Below are 12,681 nucleotides of genomic sequence, written 5' to 3'. Positions count from 1 at the left end.
TAGGGATAGTTTTTTGGGATAAGTTTAATTAAAAAAGAAGAACTCTTATTGTTTTGTCCTTTTGGTATTACCCTATATAAAAAAATCTGAACTAAAATAATTTTCTACCGAATTGTTTAAAATGTGTTGTTGCTTTTTTATTGTTATACTTAAAATATGATTAGACTCTTGGGAAACAATTTTCTTGCCTAAATCAATGATAAATCATCTGTGCTATCTTAAAATAATAAATGTCAGGTTTTTTGTAACTCCTACAACTGTTTCTAAATACTTTTTAATGTATTATTCCCTGTAGTCTACTCCTCCTAAGTGTATGGATTGCAGGCAGTATCTGGATGATCCTGATCTAAAATTTTTTCAAGGAGATCCTGATGGTGCAGTAAGTTTTTTATTTATTTATTATATTTATTATATTATATTTATTTATTATATTTATTATATTTATTTATTGATTTTAAGTACTTATGTATAAAATATCATGTAAGGATATAAAAACAAAAGTCTTTACCCTGGCAGAAACGGTCCTTGCCCTGAATGAGCATATGTTCTATTTAGTGATGAGGACTGGGAGAGAAAATATATAGCATATACACAAATAAGAAAAATATAAGGAAAATTGAAGAACACTAACAACCTGAGATGGGGTGGGGATCAAAGACTTCTACACTGAGGATATTGCACTTAAGATTAGCCTTGATATAAGACATGGAAATAAGACAAACAGATATGAAAAGGTACATTTTAGATGGGGAAAATTTTTCTGTGAATACACAGAAGTAGGGTTAAATTCAGGTATCAAATAGATTAGCTGACAGATTTCATGGAGGAAAATAGCTGAAAGGTAGATGGGAACTGGGATGTGGATAATTTAAGTTATTTTTGATTAGTTTTTTTTTTTTTTTTTTATGTTATTCATGACCAGATTTAAGATTAGAAAAAAGAATTTTAAGTAATTAGGAAAATAATTTGATAAGTTACAATAACAGAAATAAATTGAAATGAACTTATTTTGATGCAAGAAGTTTGCGCACTCTTAATATTCTCATAGTATTCTTCTTTGTATAATTTTTAAATATCTCTTAGTTGGATGAGCCAGAGATGTTAACGGATGAACGATTATCCATTTTTGATGCCAATGAAGATGGCTTTGAAAGTTATGATGATCTCCCACAGCATAGAGTAACATCCTTCAGGTAACATGGGTGTAAGAGAGATGGAGTTGGGGCTTTGATTCTTGTGTTAATCACTTTGACAAATTAGTTAAAAGAAAACATTTGACTCTAGGATGAGAATTTTTTTTTCCCTCTAAAGTAATCACAAAAGAAAAATTCAGGTAGGGCCTCAAAATTTAGTTTTCTACTTCGAGAAATATATAAAGCCATTTTATTTGCTTTATACTTTTATATTAAAATTGTTTAGTAAATTGTGAAAATTATTGATATAATTCTAAATTATGCTTTATTAAAAATTTGGGATCAAAAGGGGAAGAAATAAGGAAAAATTAGGGGAGGAGAGCTAGTTTTTTTTATCCCCATTCCAAACCCAATAGATTTTCATGGAATAATACTCTCATACTGTGGACTTTATAGGATAATGTCTTGGGTAACTATAGTTATGAAAGGCCTTTACGTAGAAAACCTCACTTAAGGATGTAATTGAGAGCTGAATCTATCTCTACTCCTGTTGGAGGTTGGTTGCCTTCCCTTTGGCAATGCTGGGAATTCTTCATTGGACCAATGTTTTGAGTGTTCGATTATAGGAAATGAGAAACCAGATAGTGTCTGCTCTCAGGGACTGGAGTCCAATAGGGAGGATGATTTCTCCAAAGATTAGTGATTGTTTGCCTTTTCCATAGTAAGTATTTCCTGGTACAAGATCCTTTTTATACCTTTTCATTGGGTTCTCACAACAGCCTTATGAGATAGAAAATATCAGTATGTACCTATTATGAGGTAGATGTCCCTCAATTGCAGGTGTAGAAACAGCAATTTGGGAGGTTGGAGCTTGCCTATGGTTATCACACAGGTAGTAAATAATAGAGCTGAGACTGAATCTTGGGTTTTCTGGCATGGTGTTACTTTCTCATAAGATGAATGTTGTTATCAGAAACACAAATTCAGTGAGAATTGAAAGGAAGGCGATTTCTTTTCTCTGAAGGAGGGAATTCAAGGGAGGCAGCATCAAACATGGGCAGGGAAGCCAAGATAACCAGGAGAGTATACCTCCCCAGGCAGGGGATAAAGAATTAGCATGAGCAAAAGTATCAACTAAAGAAACAGGAACTTGTCTCTTCTTTCTTAACCTTTTCTTTAGTTCTTAAATCTAAAGAGGACTTTCTGTATACATTTGATGCTATGCTTTCTTATCCTTGGTTGGGGGACATAGGTGCATGTATGATAGCTATGGAGATTTGATTATGAATAAAATGGGTTACTGAGCTTGGGACTCAAATATAATCCCTTTAAAATAAAGAAGTTGGCGTTCATAATGCTGCAGTATCTCGTTTAAATTTGTAGTAGGATAGTTACAAAAAAGTCCTTTTTTCCCTCCCTCACTAGTGTTTATGATAAGAAGGGCCATCTGTGCCCATTTGATACAGGCCTAATTGAGAAGAATATAGAACTCTACTTCAGTGGCACAGTAAAACCAATCTACGATGACAACCCATGTCTGGATGGTAAGAATACATATTTCAGGGTACCGTATTTGGGACAGAGAGACTATTGTACATCCTTGCTTTTTTTTTATAAATTGGATAACCATCAACCAACATTTAAATAAACATCATACATAATGCCATAAACTTCAGTCATGGAGAAATGTTTGAAGGGCATATTAACTCTTGATTGTTATAATAACAAATACTTTGTTTCTGAGTCCTCTTCTGATTGATCTGTGTATATTCGGATTTGGTTATTCTTGGACCAATGGAAAGCACATTAATTCTGCACAATTTTGTCTTGTTCCCTAGGCAATAGGCCTTACATTTAGATAATTTAGTCGTGGTTTAAAATTCTTAGAATTGCAGAATTTTGCTAATTTGCCAAAATATTTATAACAACAGTCTGAGGGACTAATTTTAGGTAATAGTTTGATTACTTAGAATTAGACATTAGACATTAAACTGTTAATTAAATTAACAGTTAAATTAAACTGTTAATTAATTAGACATTAAACTGTTGTTGTGAATTGCTGTGGTTTCTAAATTGTCATCTTTTATCCAACCTTTTGGTGATGAATCCACCAAACTTTTGTGAGTGCCTTTGTTGGCACTCCACTGTTAAAACATTCCAGCTAGGTAGAACCTGTGTTTATCTTAAAATTGAAAGACTCAGTGTCATCCAGGTTGCAACAATGAGGAATCACAATTAGACTTTAGTTGTGGTTGTTAACATTCAGAACACGACATTTTACTTTTGACTTTCATTAGTCAAACTTTAAACATTTTTTTGCTCCTTGCTCCTTTTTTTTTCCTTGTTTTGCTCCTTTTTGGGGAAAAAAAAATGACTTAAATTTATATTCTTTATTTTTTTCTTAGGTGGTGTCAGAGCCAAAAAACTTGGCCCCATAAATGCATGGTGGATCACTGGTTTTGATGGTGGCGAAAAAGCTTTGATTGGCTTCACCACAGGTAACTTCAAAATAGAAGTTAGTTTAAAGCACTTGGGAACATTTTACTACAGCATCAAAATTCTTAGAATTGGGTATTTATAAAATATATTCCAGATATTCTTGTTGGTGTCTTAGAAATAAATACCTTGATAAGGGCCTTCAAGTGACCAAAATTTTTTGCGAAGTTATGAAATAAATTTACCTAACTAAGTAGGATGATCTATTCTTTTTTTTTTTTTTTTTTAATTACCTTTTATTTACAGGTTATATGTATGGGTAACTTTACAGCATTAACAATTGCCAAACCTCTTGTTCCCATTTTTCACCTCTTACCCCCCCATCCCCTCCCCCAGATGGCAGGATGACCAGTAGATGTTAAATACATTAAAATATAAATTAGATACACAATAAGTATACATGACCAAACCGTTATTTTGCTGTACAAAAAGAATCAGACTCTGAAATATTGTACAATTAGCTTGTGAAGGAAATCAAAAATGCAGGTGGGCATAAATATAGGGATTGGGAATTCAATGTAATGGTTTTTAGTCATCTCCCAGAATTCTTTCCCTGGACATAGCTGGTTCAGTTCATTACTGCTCCATTGGAAATGATTTGGTTGATCTTGTTGCTGAGGATGGCCAGGTCCATCAGAACTGATCATCATATATTATTGTTGTTGAAGTATATAATGATCTCTTGGCCCTGCTCATTTCACTCAGCATCAGTTCTTGTAAGTCTCTCCAGGCCTTTCTGAAAAGGATAATCTATTCTTATAAAATATGGGTAGGTAGCACAGTGGATAGAATTCTGAACCTTGAAGACTTCAAGAAGATTTGAATGATTTAGATATTTATCAGCTGCATGACTGGCCAAGTCACTTGACTTTTCTCTACCATAGTTTTTCTCAATTGTAAAATGAGAATTAAATAATAATAGCGCCTATCTCATAGGGTCCTTGTGAGGACTAAATGAGTTAATATTTGTAAGTGCTTTAGCACAATAGGTGTTTAATAAATGCTTGTTCTTTTTGTCCCACTCTTGAGCTCTTACCTAGGTAGCATTCTATTCAAACTGGGTTCGCTCTTTAATGGAAAACTAAATTATTTGTTGATTTAAATACTCTAGTTCTCTAGTATTTGCTTAAGGACTTTACAATAATAGTGAGATTTATCCAAGTTTGCTTATTTATTTTTGGGGTTAATTTTAAATTTGTAAAAAAAATTTTTCTTTACATTTTTATGTCACTGTTGTCTTCAAATAGCATTCCTTCTCTCTCAGTTGAATTAACAAATAGTAGTTAAGCAAAATAAACCAACATAGGGACTGCATCTGAAATTCTGTATTCAAGAGTCTACCACTTCTTAACAGGATCATAGGTTCAATGATAAAAGAGACCATAGCTATTATTAAGTTTAGCCCTCTCATTTTATAGATGAAGCAGTTGAGGCTGAGAGGTATAGTGAGATTTTAACCCAGGTCTTTTGGCTCCAAATCATATATTCTTAGTTATAATATGCTGGGATGCTTAGATGCTTTTTTGTCATGACTAACTCTTCACGACATCTTTTGGGGTTTTCTTGGCAGAAATACTGTAGTGGTTGCCATTTCTTTCAGATCATTTTATAGATGAGGAAAGACAGATAAAGGTTAAGTGACTTTTCCAGAGTCACACAGCTGGTAAAATGCCTGAGGCTGGATTTGAGCTCAGGAAAATAAGTCTTGCTAACATGTGGCCTGGTGCTCCATCTGCTGTGCCACCTTACCAAGGATCTTTCAGCCTGGAAGATCTCAGATTCTTTTGGAAAACAGGTGCTATCTCAAAATTGGTATATTCATCTTTTGTGCTCGTGTACCAAACATGCTTACTAAAATTCAGTTGAATTTGTTTTTAATATTTTTCATTTATGTTTTATTTTGTCATTACATTACTGTATAATCCATTTTATCTTCTAGCGTTTGCTGATTATATTTTGATGGCTCCTAGTGAGGAATATGCACCTATATTTGCACTAATGCAGGAGAAGATCTACATGAGTAAAATAGTTGTTGAATTCTTACAGAATAATCCTGATGTCAGTTATGAAGATTTGATCAATAAGATTGAAGTAAGTGTGCTCAATCCTTAACATACCCAGTGTAAACCCCAAGTTAATTGCCTATAGAAAATAAAGTTTGGGCTTCTTTAAGAATCTGTTCCTATGATTACAAATTATTAAATGGAGAGGTTTGACTTGACTCCTGCCATATCTTTTTCTAATTATGAAAAGTATTTCTAATATAAAGCCTTAAACTCAGAATGGCAGCTTTGTTTTACAGGGAAGATTAACTTTTGATTTTTAGTTTTCTTTTTTATTTGTCTTTTTCTTCCTTTTAAAAGACTACTGTTCCTCCTGCTGGACTGAACTTCAATCGGTTCACGGAAGATTCTCTTCTTCGACATGCCCAGTTTGTAGTGGAGCAGGTAGAAAGCTATGATGAAGCTGGAGACAGTGATGAGCAGCCTGTCATTATCACCCCTTGCATGAGAGACCTGATTAAATTAGCTGGTGTCACCTTGGGGAAAAGGTAAAGACTGTTAAGAATTATAACTTTTTCTGCTATTCTATTCTAGTAGTCTAGTAGTAATAGAAACAAAAATTTTTTAAATTTTAAAACAAATTTATAAAGTGCTGAAATTACTGAGCAGGGTGATAATCCATATGATTGACATAGCTCTTAATAGGAAAAATACAATTCCTTATATGTTCATTTCCCTGCTCTTGGCTTTTTGGGGAAGGAAAATCTTTACTCTTTAGTGTGACTTCCTAGGCAGGGAGAAGGTAGGAGGTGATCTTTCTGACTGTCTTGACAGATTACTACTTTTCTGAAAAACTGGCTGAAATGGGTTTGCAATTCAGGCATTGAATGTGTGCATTTAGAAAGAATTTATTTCCATTGTTCCATTACTTCTAGAATGGAGCATTCTTACTTGTTCATGATTTCTGACTTTCAGACGAGCTGCAAGGCGGCAAGCTATCAGACATCCTACCAAAATCAATAAGGAGAAAGGACCAACCAAAGCCACGACCACCAAGCTTGTCTACCTGATTTTTGATACTTTCTTCTCAGAGCAAATTGAAAAGAACGAAAGAGAAGATGACAAGGAGAATGTCACGAAGCGGAGGCGCTGTGGTGTCTGTGAGGTAACACATTTGGGCTGGGGTTACAAATTTGAGTTAGTTAAAGGAGAATCTTTGAGATTTAACATTTTTTGGGACATTACATGGATTTCTTATAAGAGTGATCAATGAAGAGGGTATTTGTCCTCAGTGTTATCCCTTTGATATGAAATGGTTTTCATTGGGCAACAAATCTTTAATAATGATGGTGCTTTGTGAGCCTCCTAGATGTTCAAAATTCTACTGCTGTTTTCATCAAGCTAAGCTACTGCCTCTGCCCTTTCTCGAGGATTACAGAGTGGTCCAATCTCTGCCTGGTAGTCTTCACGTTCATGTGCCAGGAAAGAGTGGCTTAGACCACTCAAGTTTTATCTCCAAATTCCATCCTAATATTCCCCTAAAGCCATTGCAGTCATTCTGTTCCTAGAAGAATGTTGTGTTTTCCGACTCCTTATGACCTTCTTTCTGTTTTTTATATTTGTCTGGGAATTTAGTTTCTAACATAGATTTGTTAGCACTAATCATGGACACTGAATACCTATATTCTTGGTTATTCTAGGTTTGCCAACAACCCGAATGTGGAAAATGTAAAGCCTGTCAGGACATGGTTAAATTTGGTGGTAGTGGACGCAGCAAACAGGCTTGTCTACAGAGGAGGTAAAAACAGTTTTCCTTAGTAACCATGTCACCTAAAAGGTACTTTTCTTATAGGAATAGCTCATTCTAGAGAACACAGATTTACAGAGAAAGGCCCCACATTAGGGCACACCCTGTAAAAGGCTCCTCCCTACTGTACATTTATGACCAGTGTTTTTAAAGTATGCTTTAATCTGTATTCAGACATTATCAGTGTCTGAATGTGGTGTGTAAATCTCTGGGTCTATACCATGTACTTGTGCTCATTCTGCAGGCAAAGACTTTTGAGATCCCAGATTTCCTAATGAGGCATTTGAAGGCTGACTCCAAATACTATGTATATTAACAAGGAATTATTTGTAGTCCCAAAAGTTCTTATAATGAGGATCATTGACTTTCTAGGTGCCCAAATCTGGCTGTGAAAGAGGCTGATGAAGACGAAGAAGTTGATGATAATATTCCTGAAATGCCCTCACCCAAAAAAATGCTGCAGGGGAGGAAAAAAAAACAGAATAAGACTAGGATTTCCTGGGTTGGAGCTCCAATCAAGGTAATATTTAGAAGTTTGTTTCATTTTATTCTAAGGAATGTTTCCATTTTAACAAGCACATGGATGTTGTTGGTGAGCAAAAAGACAATTTCTTTTAACTTCAAGATTGTTTTTTGGAAATAGGAACAGCTGGAAGATTTCTTGGTAATATCTTCATAGGGGTTCCCTATGGAATCCTCCCTCCTAAATAACTAATAACTGCTGTTAAAACAGCATTGACCAATATCTTATCCATCTTCTGCTTTACCAGCTTATCAACTCTACCGACAGACAAACATGTAGATAATTCTTTGCACTATTTAGATTGTGATCTAAAGGAGGGGAGAGAGAGGCACTGAAACGGGTAAGGAGAGAGTGCATCCCAAACCATGTAGTTCAGACATTGTAGATAGAAAATTGAGAGTTGTGTGTGAAGAACAGAACAGAAAGAAAGCTGGAAAGTATAATGGAAGTGTGAAATAATGCCCAATGAGTCTAGAAAGATAAGTTGGAACCAGTTGTAAAGGTCTTCTAAATGTTAAATATTTAAAAGTTTATATTTTATCCTGAAAACAATAGAAAGTCACTAGTGTTAATTGAGTAATGGAGTTACATGATTATATCTGTAGTTTTAGAAACTTTTTTTTAGAAAATTTTCACTTTTTTCTTATTTCTTTTTATTCCTGTACCCCCATTGAACAATCACAACAAAAACAGACAAAACCTTCATAACAAATTCTTTCATTGGCCATAACCAAAAATCTATTTTTTGTTTTATCTTAAGGGAGGTGTGTAGCATAATTTAACGGTCTTTTAGAATTGTAGTTTTGTCATTACATTTATCAGAATTCTAAAGTATTTTAAGAGTTGTTTTTTCTTTTCTTTGTAATATTTTTGTCATTGTACAAATTGTTCTAATTTTTGCTTATTTTAGTCTGCATTTTCTTTTAAATTGTCCATTTGTCATTTCTTAGTGGTGCAATAATATTCCATTCCCTTCATATGCCATAATTTGTTTAGCTGTTTCCTAATAAGTAGGCACCCTTTAGATTAGTTTCTATTTTTTTGCAAATACAAAAAGCTGCAATAAATGTTTATATGCATCTTTTAAAAAAAAAATGATCTGGGGCATAGTAGGCCTGATAGTATTATCACTAAATTCAAATGTGTATGTACCAATTAGTGACTTTGGGGACATTTTTCATCTCTTCTAATCTGATGGGTAAGAGTAGGAAATTTGACAATTGCTTTTAATTTGTATTTTTGTAATTTCTTTGTGATTGCTGATAGTTTGGATTCCTTCCTTTAAAGCTGCTTATTTATCAATTAGAGAATGGTTTTTACTCTTTTTAAATTTGAATTTCTTCCTTTTATATCTTTGATATGAAATTTTTATCAGAAACTTACTGCAAAGAATTCCCCTCCTACCCCCAAGTTGATTCCCTTTTGAATTTTTGAATTTAATGCATTAGTTTATGCGCTTTTAATTTTACATGATTTGATTGTCTTCTGTGATCCCATTTATCTTTTGTCTGGTCAAGAATTATTCCCTTATCCATAGATCAAAAATTCTGTGTGCCTCTAAGTTGCTTTTGATAGAATCTTTCATGCCTAAGTTTCTCTTTACATATCTTGTGAGATGTTGGAAATGTCTAATTTCTGGCAGTCTATTTTCCAGTTTTCCCAGTGGTTTTTGTCTTAAGTCTTTACTCTGTCACTGGGGTCTTTTGGATTTCCTGAACATTAAGCCAGTATGCTTTTCTTCTTTATGTTGTAGGCCTAATCTTATCCTAATCTATCACTCAATTTTTAAACCAGCAGCAGATCATTTTGATGAATACGGCTTTGTGGTATATCCTTTGAGATTTGTTTATGCTAGGTTTCTTTTTCCCCTCCATTTTTTTAAACTTTCCTTAAAATTCTTGACCTTTTGTTCCTTTAGATGAAAATTATTGTTTTTTCTATTTCTATAAAATGATCCTTTGGCGTTTGATTGACATGGTACCAGTCAAGATTTAAGTAGTATTAGTTAGGAAAATTTTTATTGTGTTGACTCAGTGGGCCTATCAGCAGATTTATACTTTAAGGAAATTACTTTGATTACTGCTGTATGGCATGGATTGTAGTGCTGAGGCAGGAGAAGGCTGTTTGAAGTTGGGTAATCAATTAGGAGGCTCTTTGCAATAAATATTGCAAAGTTTTTTGATTTTGTCTTCATAACAACCTTGAGAGCTAGATGCTATTGTTACATTCATTTTATACCTGAAGAAACTAAGGGAGACAGGAGACAGGATTATGCTATTGCCCGACTAGTTTTGTGTGGGAGGTCAAATTTGAACATGGATCTTCCTGACCCAGCAAAAGGTGTGGAATTGTCAACTTTAGGTGCCACCAAATTGATGACAGGATTATGCTATTGCCCGATATCACACAACTAGTTTTGTGTGGGAGGTCAAATTTGAACATGGATCTTCCTGACCCAGCAAAGGTGTGGAATTGTCAACTTTAGGTGCCACCAAATTGATGAATGTTTTAGAATTATGTTAGTTTTCCAATTTGTTTTTTAAAAAATATTGTAAATTAAAATTTTGTTTTATTTAAAATTATCCCTTCCTTGGTTTTTGAGGCATTGCATGAGAATTGAATATTTAGGTCAATGCTTTGCATACGTTGGACTTAAGTGCCTGCTTTGGTAAAGGTTATTTTGAACATTTTTCTTTTGGATTTGGAGAAAAATGCGCTTTTCTCTGGCATCATATATTAAATTAGAGAACGAGATATTTTCTCCTTCCCCCTCCCCTTTTTTCTTTTTGCTGAGGCAATTAGGGTTACGTGACTTGCCCAGGGTCACACAGCTAGGAAATGTTAAGTGCCCCTTTTCTCTGCCCTGCCATGCGCGTGTCCCCCCCCCCCCCCCCCCCTTTTTTCTTATTTTCTTGCCAAAGTGATAAGTATTCTTTTATGCTTAAGAAATGGACTTATATAATGGTAGCTAGATGGTGCAGTGGATAGAATATCAGCCCTGAAGTCAGGAGGACCTGAGTTCAAATTTGGTCTCAGACAGTTAACACTTCCTAGCGATGTGACCCTGGACAAGTCACTTAACTCCAGTTGCCTCACCCCCCCAAAAAAAAGAAAGAAAAAAGAACGGAGTTTTATTACTCATTACTATTTATCAACCATTGTAGACATGAATATTTTGAATGGGGTTAAAACAATTGCTAATTTCTAGTTATAGTAGAAAGGAAGGAATGGAGGCCCTTTAATTTATAGGATCAAAACCTGAACTATCATTATATATAAAACTGGGTAAATAAACAATGCTTTTTGTTTTACAGAGTGACGGGAAGAAAGATTACTACCAGAAAGTGTGTATTGACTCTGAAACTCTAGAAGTAGGAGACTGTGTTTCTGTCAGTCCTGATGATCCCACCAAACCCTTATATTTAGCAAGGTTTGTGTTGCCTATTTCTTCTTAGTTTTCTACTTGCCCTTCCAGATTAAATCCTTTCTTGTGAAAAATTAAAAATGATGCAGCAAAAATATCTGATCCGAGGACCATGACTGACAGTGTGCATAATATTCTTTTCTAGAGGAGAAAGCATTAAGTAGCTCTCCCTACTCCCAGGTCTCCCCCCCCCAAAAAAAAAAAAAATGTGATATGGTATTCTTTAAGCAATTTGAATTTTTTTCCTTTTTATTTCTAGAATTACTGCATTGTGGGAAGACAGCAGTGGACAAATGTTTCATGCTCATTGGTTCTGTGCTGGGATAGATACTGTCCTTGGGGCAACATCAGACCCTCTGGAGCTTTTCTTGGTAGATGAATGTGAAGATATGCAGCTCTCCTATATCCATGGCAAAGTGAATGTTATTTATAAAGCTCCCTCAGAAAACTGGTCCATGGAGGTAGATACAAATTTTGTGACTTAGCTTTGGCCAGCTAATATACTCTATTGTATGTTCACATCCAGTGTTTGCAAAATCTACTTTCTCTTATCTCTAAAGGGGGGATTGGACATGGAAATTAAAATGGTTGAAGATGATGGGAGAACCTATTTCTACCAAATGTGGTATGATCAAGACTATGCAAGATTTGAGTCTCCTCCAAAAATCCAGCCCACAGAGGATAACAAATACAAGTGAGTGCTAAAATAAGCTTTTATTCCTAGTCTGAAATCTGTTTGCAATTCAGTTCAGGGTTCCATTATTTAATCCTGACCTTAGCTATGGAATATTAGGGGCCACGTCTCTTGGAATAATAAGACTATTGAAGTACAGAGCTATAAAGGTCTAGGAATCCAGAACAGCAAATGTCGCCTCCCTTTCTTTGGTCTTGATTTTCTTCTGCTGAATTCATTAGCAGTCATCCGGCTTTCTGATTCCTCTCTTTCAGGTTCTGTATAAGCTGCGCACGTCTTGCTGAAATGAGGCAGAAGGAAATCCCCAGAGTAACAGAGCCTTTGGAGGAGCTAGACCACAAGGTGCTCTATGGCCTTGGGATGAAAAATGGAGTGCAATATAGGACAGGAGATGGAGTTTTCTTCTTGCCAGAAGCTTTTGGATTTAAGTTAGTATTCACCCATTATATCCATATCTATTTCTATATCTTTATGAAGTTATTAGAAGTTATTTTTACAAAGCATGATTTAAATATAAAAAACTTCCTCATAAAAATTTAGTGGTCAGAGGTATGTATTTTCAGTTACAGAATTTATATTTTCTAGACAAATTCATGTTTGT

The 12,681-nt window shown here is 34.7% G+C and overlaps 1 protein-coding gene across 1 annotated transcript in view; it reads left to right on the top strand.

Annotated features, from left to right (window-relative positions):
* LOC100934323 (DNA (cytosine-5)-methyltransferase 1) overlaps positions 1 to 12,681 on the top strand; it is a 40,982-nt gene that overhangs the window by 15,110 nt on the left and 13,191 nt on the right. The window contains exons 9-21 of the mRNA XM_031947495.1: positions 296 to 379; positions 1,084 to 1,193; positions 2,559 to 2,677; positions 3,539 to 3,631; positions 5,569 to 5,720; positions 5,993 to 6,180; positions 6,608 to 6,797; positions 7,333 to 7,430; positions 7,812 to 7,959; positions 11,277 to 11,392; positions 11,646 to 11,847; positions 11,947 to 12,080; positions 12,335 to 12,508. Of these exons, the coding sequence (XP_031803355.1) occupies positions 296 to 379; positions 1,084 to 1,193; positions 2,559 to 2,677; positions 3,539 to 3,631; positions 5,569 to 5,720; positions 5,993 to 6,180; positions 6,608 to 6,797; positions 7,333 to 7,430; positions 7,812 to 7,959; positions 11,277 to 11,392; positions 11,646 to 11,847; positions 11,947 to 12,080; positions 12,335 to 12,508 (1,808 nt within the window). The remainder of the gene's footprint in view (positions 1 to 295; positions 380 to 1,083; positions 1,194 to 2,558; positions 2,678 to 3,538; positions 3,632 to 5,568; positions 5,721 to 5,992; positions 6,181 to 6,607; positions 6,798 to 7,332; positions 7,431 to 7,811; positions 7,960 to 11,276; positions 11,393 to 11,645; positions 11,848 to 11,946; positions 12,081 to 12,334; positions 12,509 to 12,681) is intronic.

This window comes from Sarcophilus harrisii, chromosome 1, assembly GCF_902635505.1.
Source record: "Sarcophilus harrisii chromosome 1, mSarHar1.11, whole genome shotgun sequence".
Taxonomy (NCBI): domain Eukaryota; kingdom Metazoa; phylum Chordata; class Mammalia; order Dasyuromorphia; family Dasyuridae; genus Sarcophilus; species Sarcophilus harrisii.
Note: the sequence above shows the minus strand (reverse complement) of the source record. Positions and strands in the feature narration are given on the sequence as shown.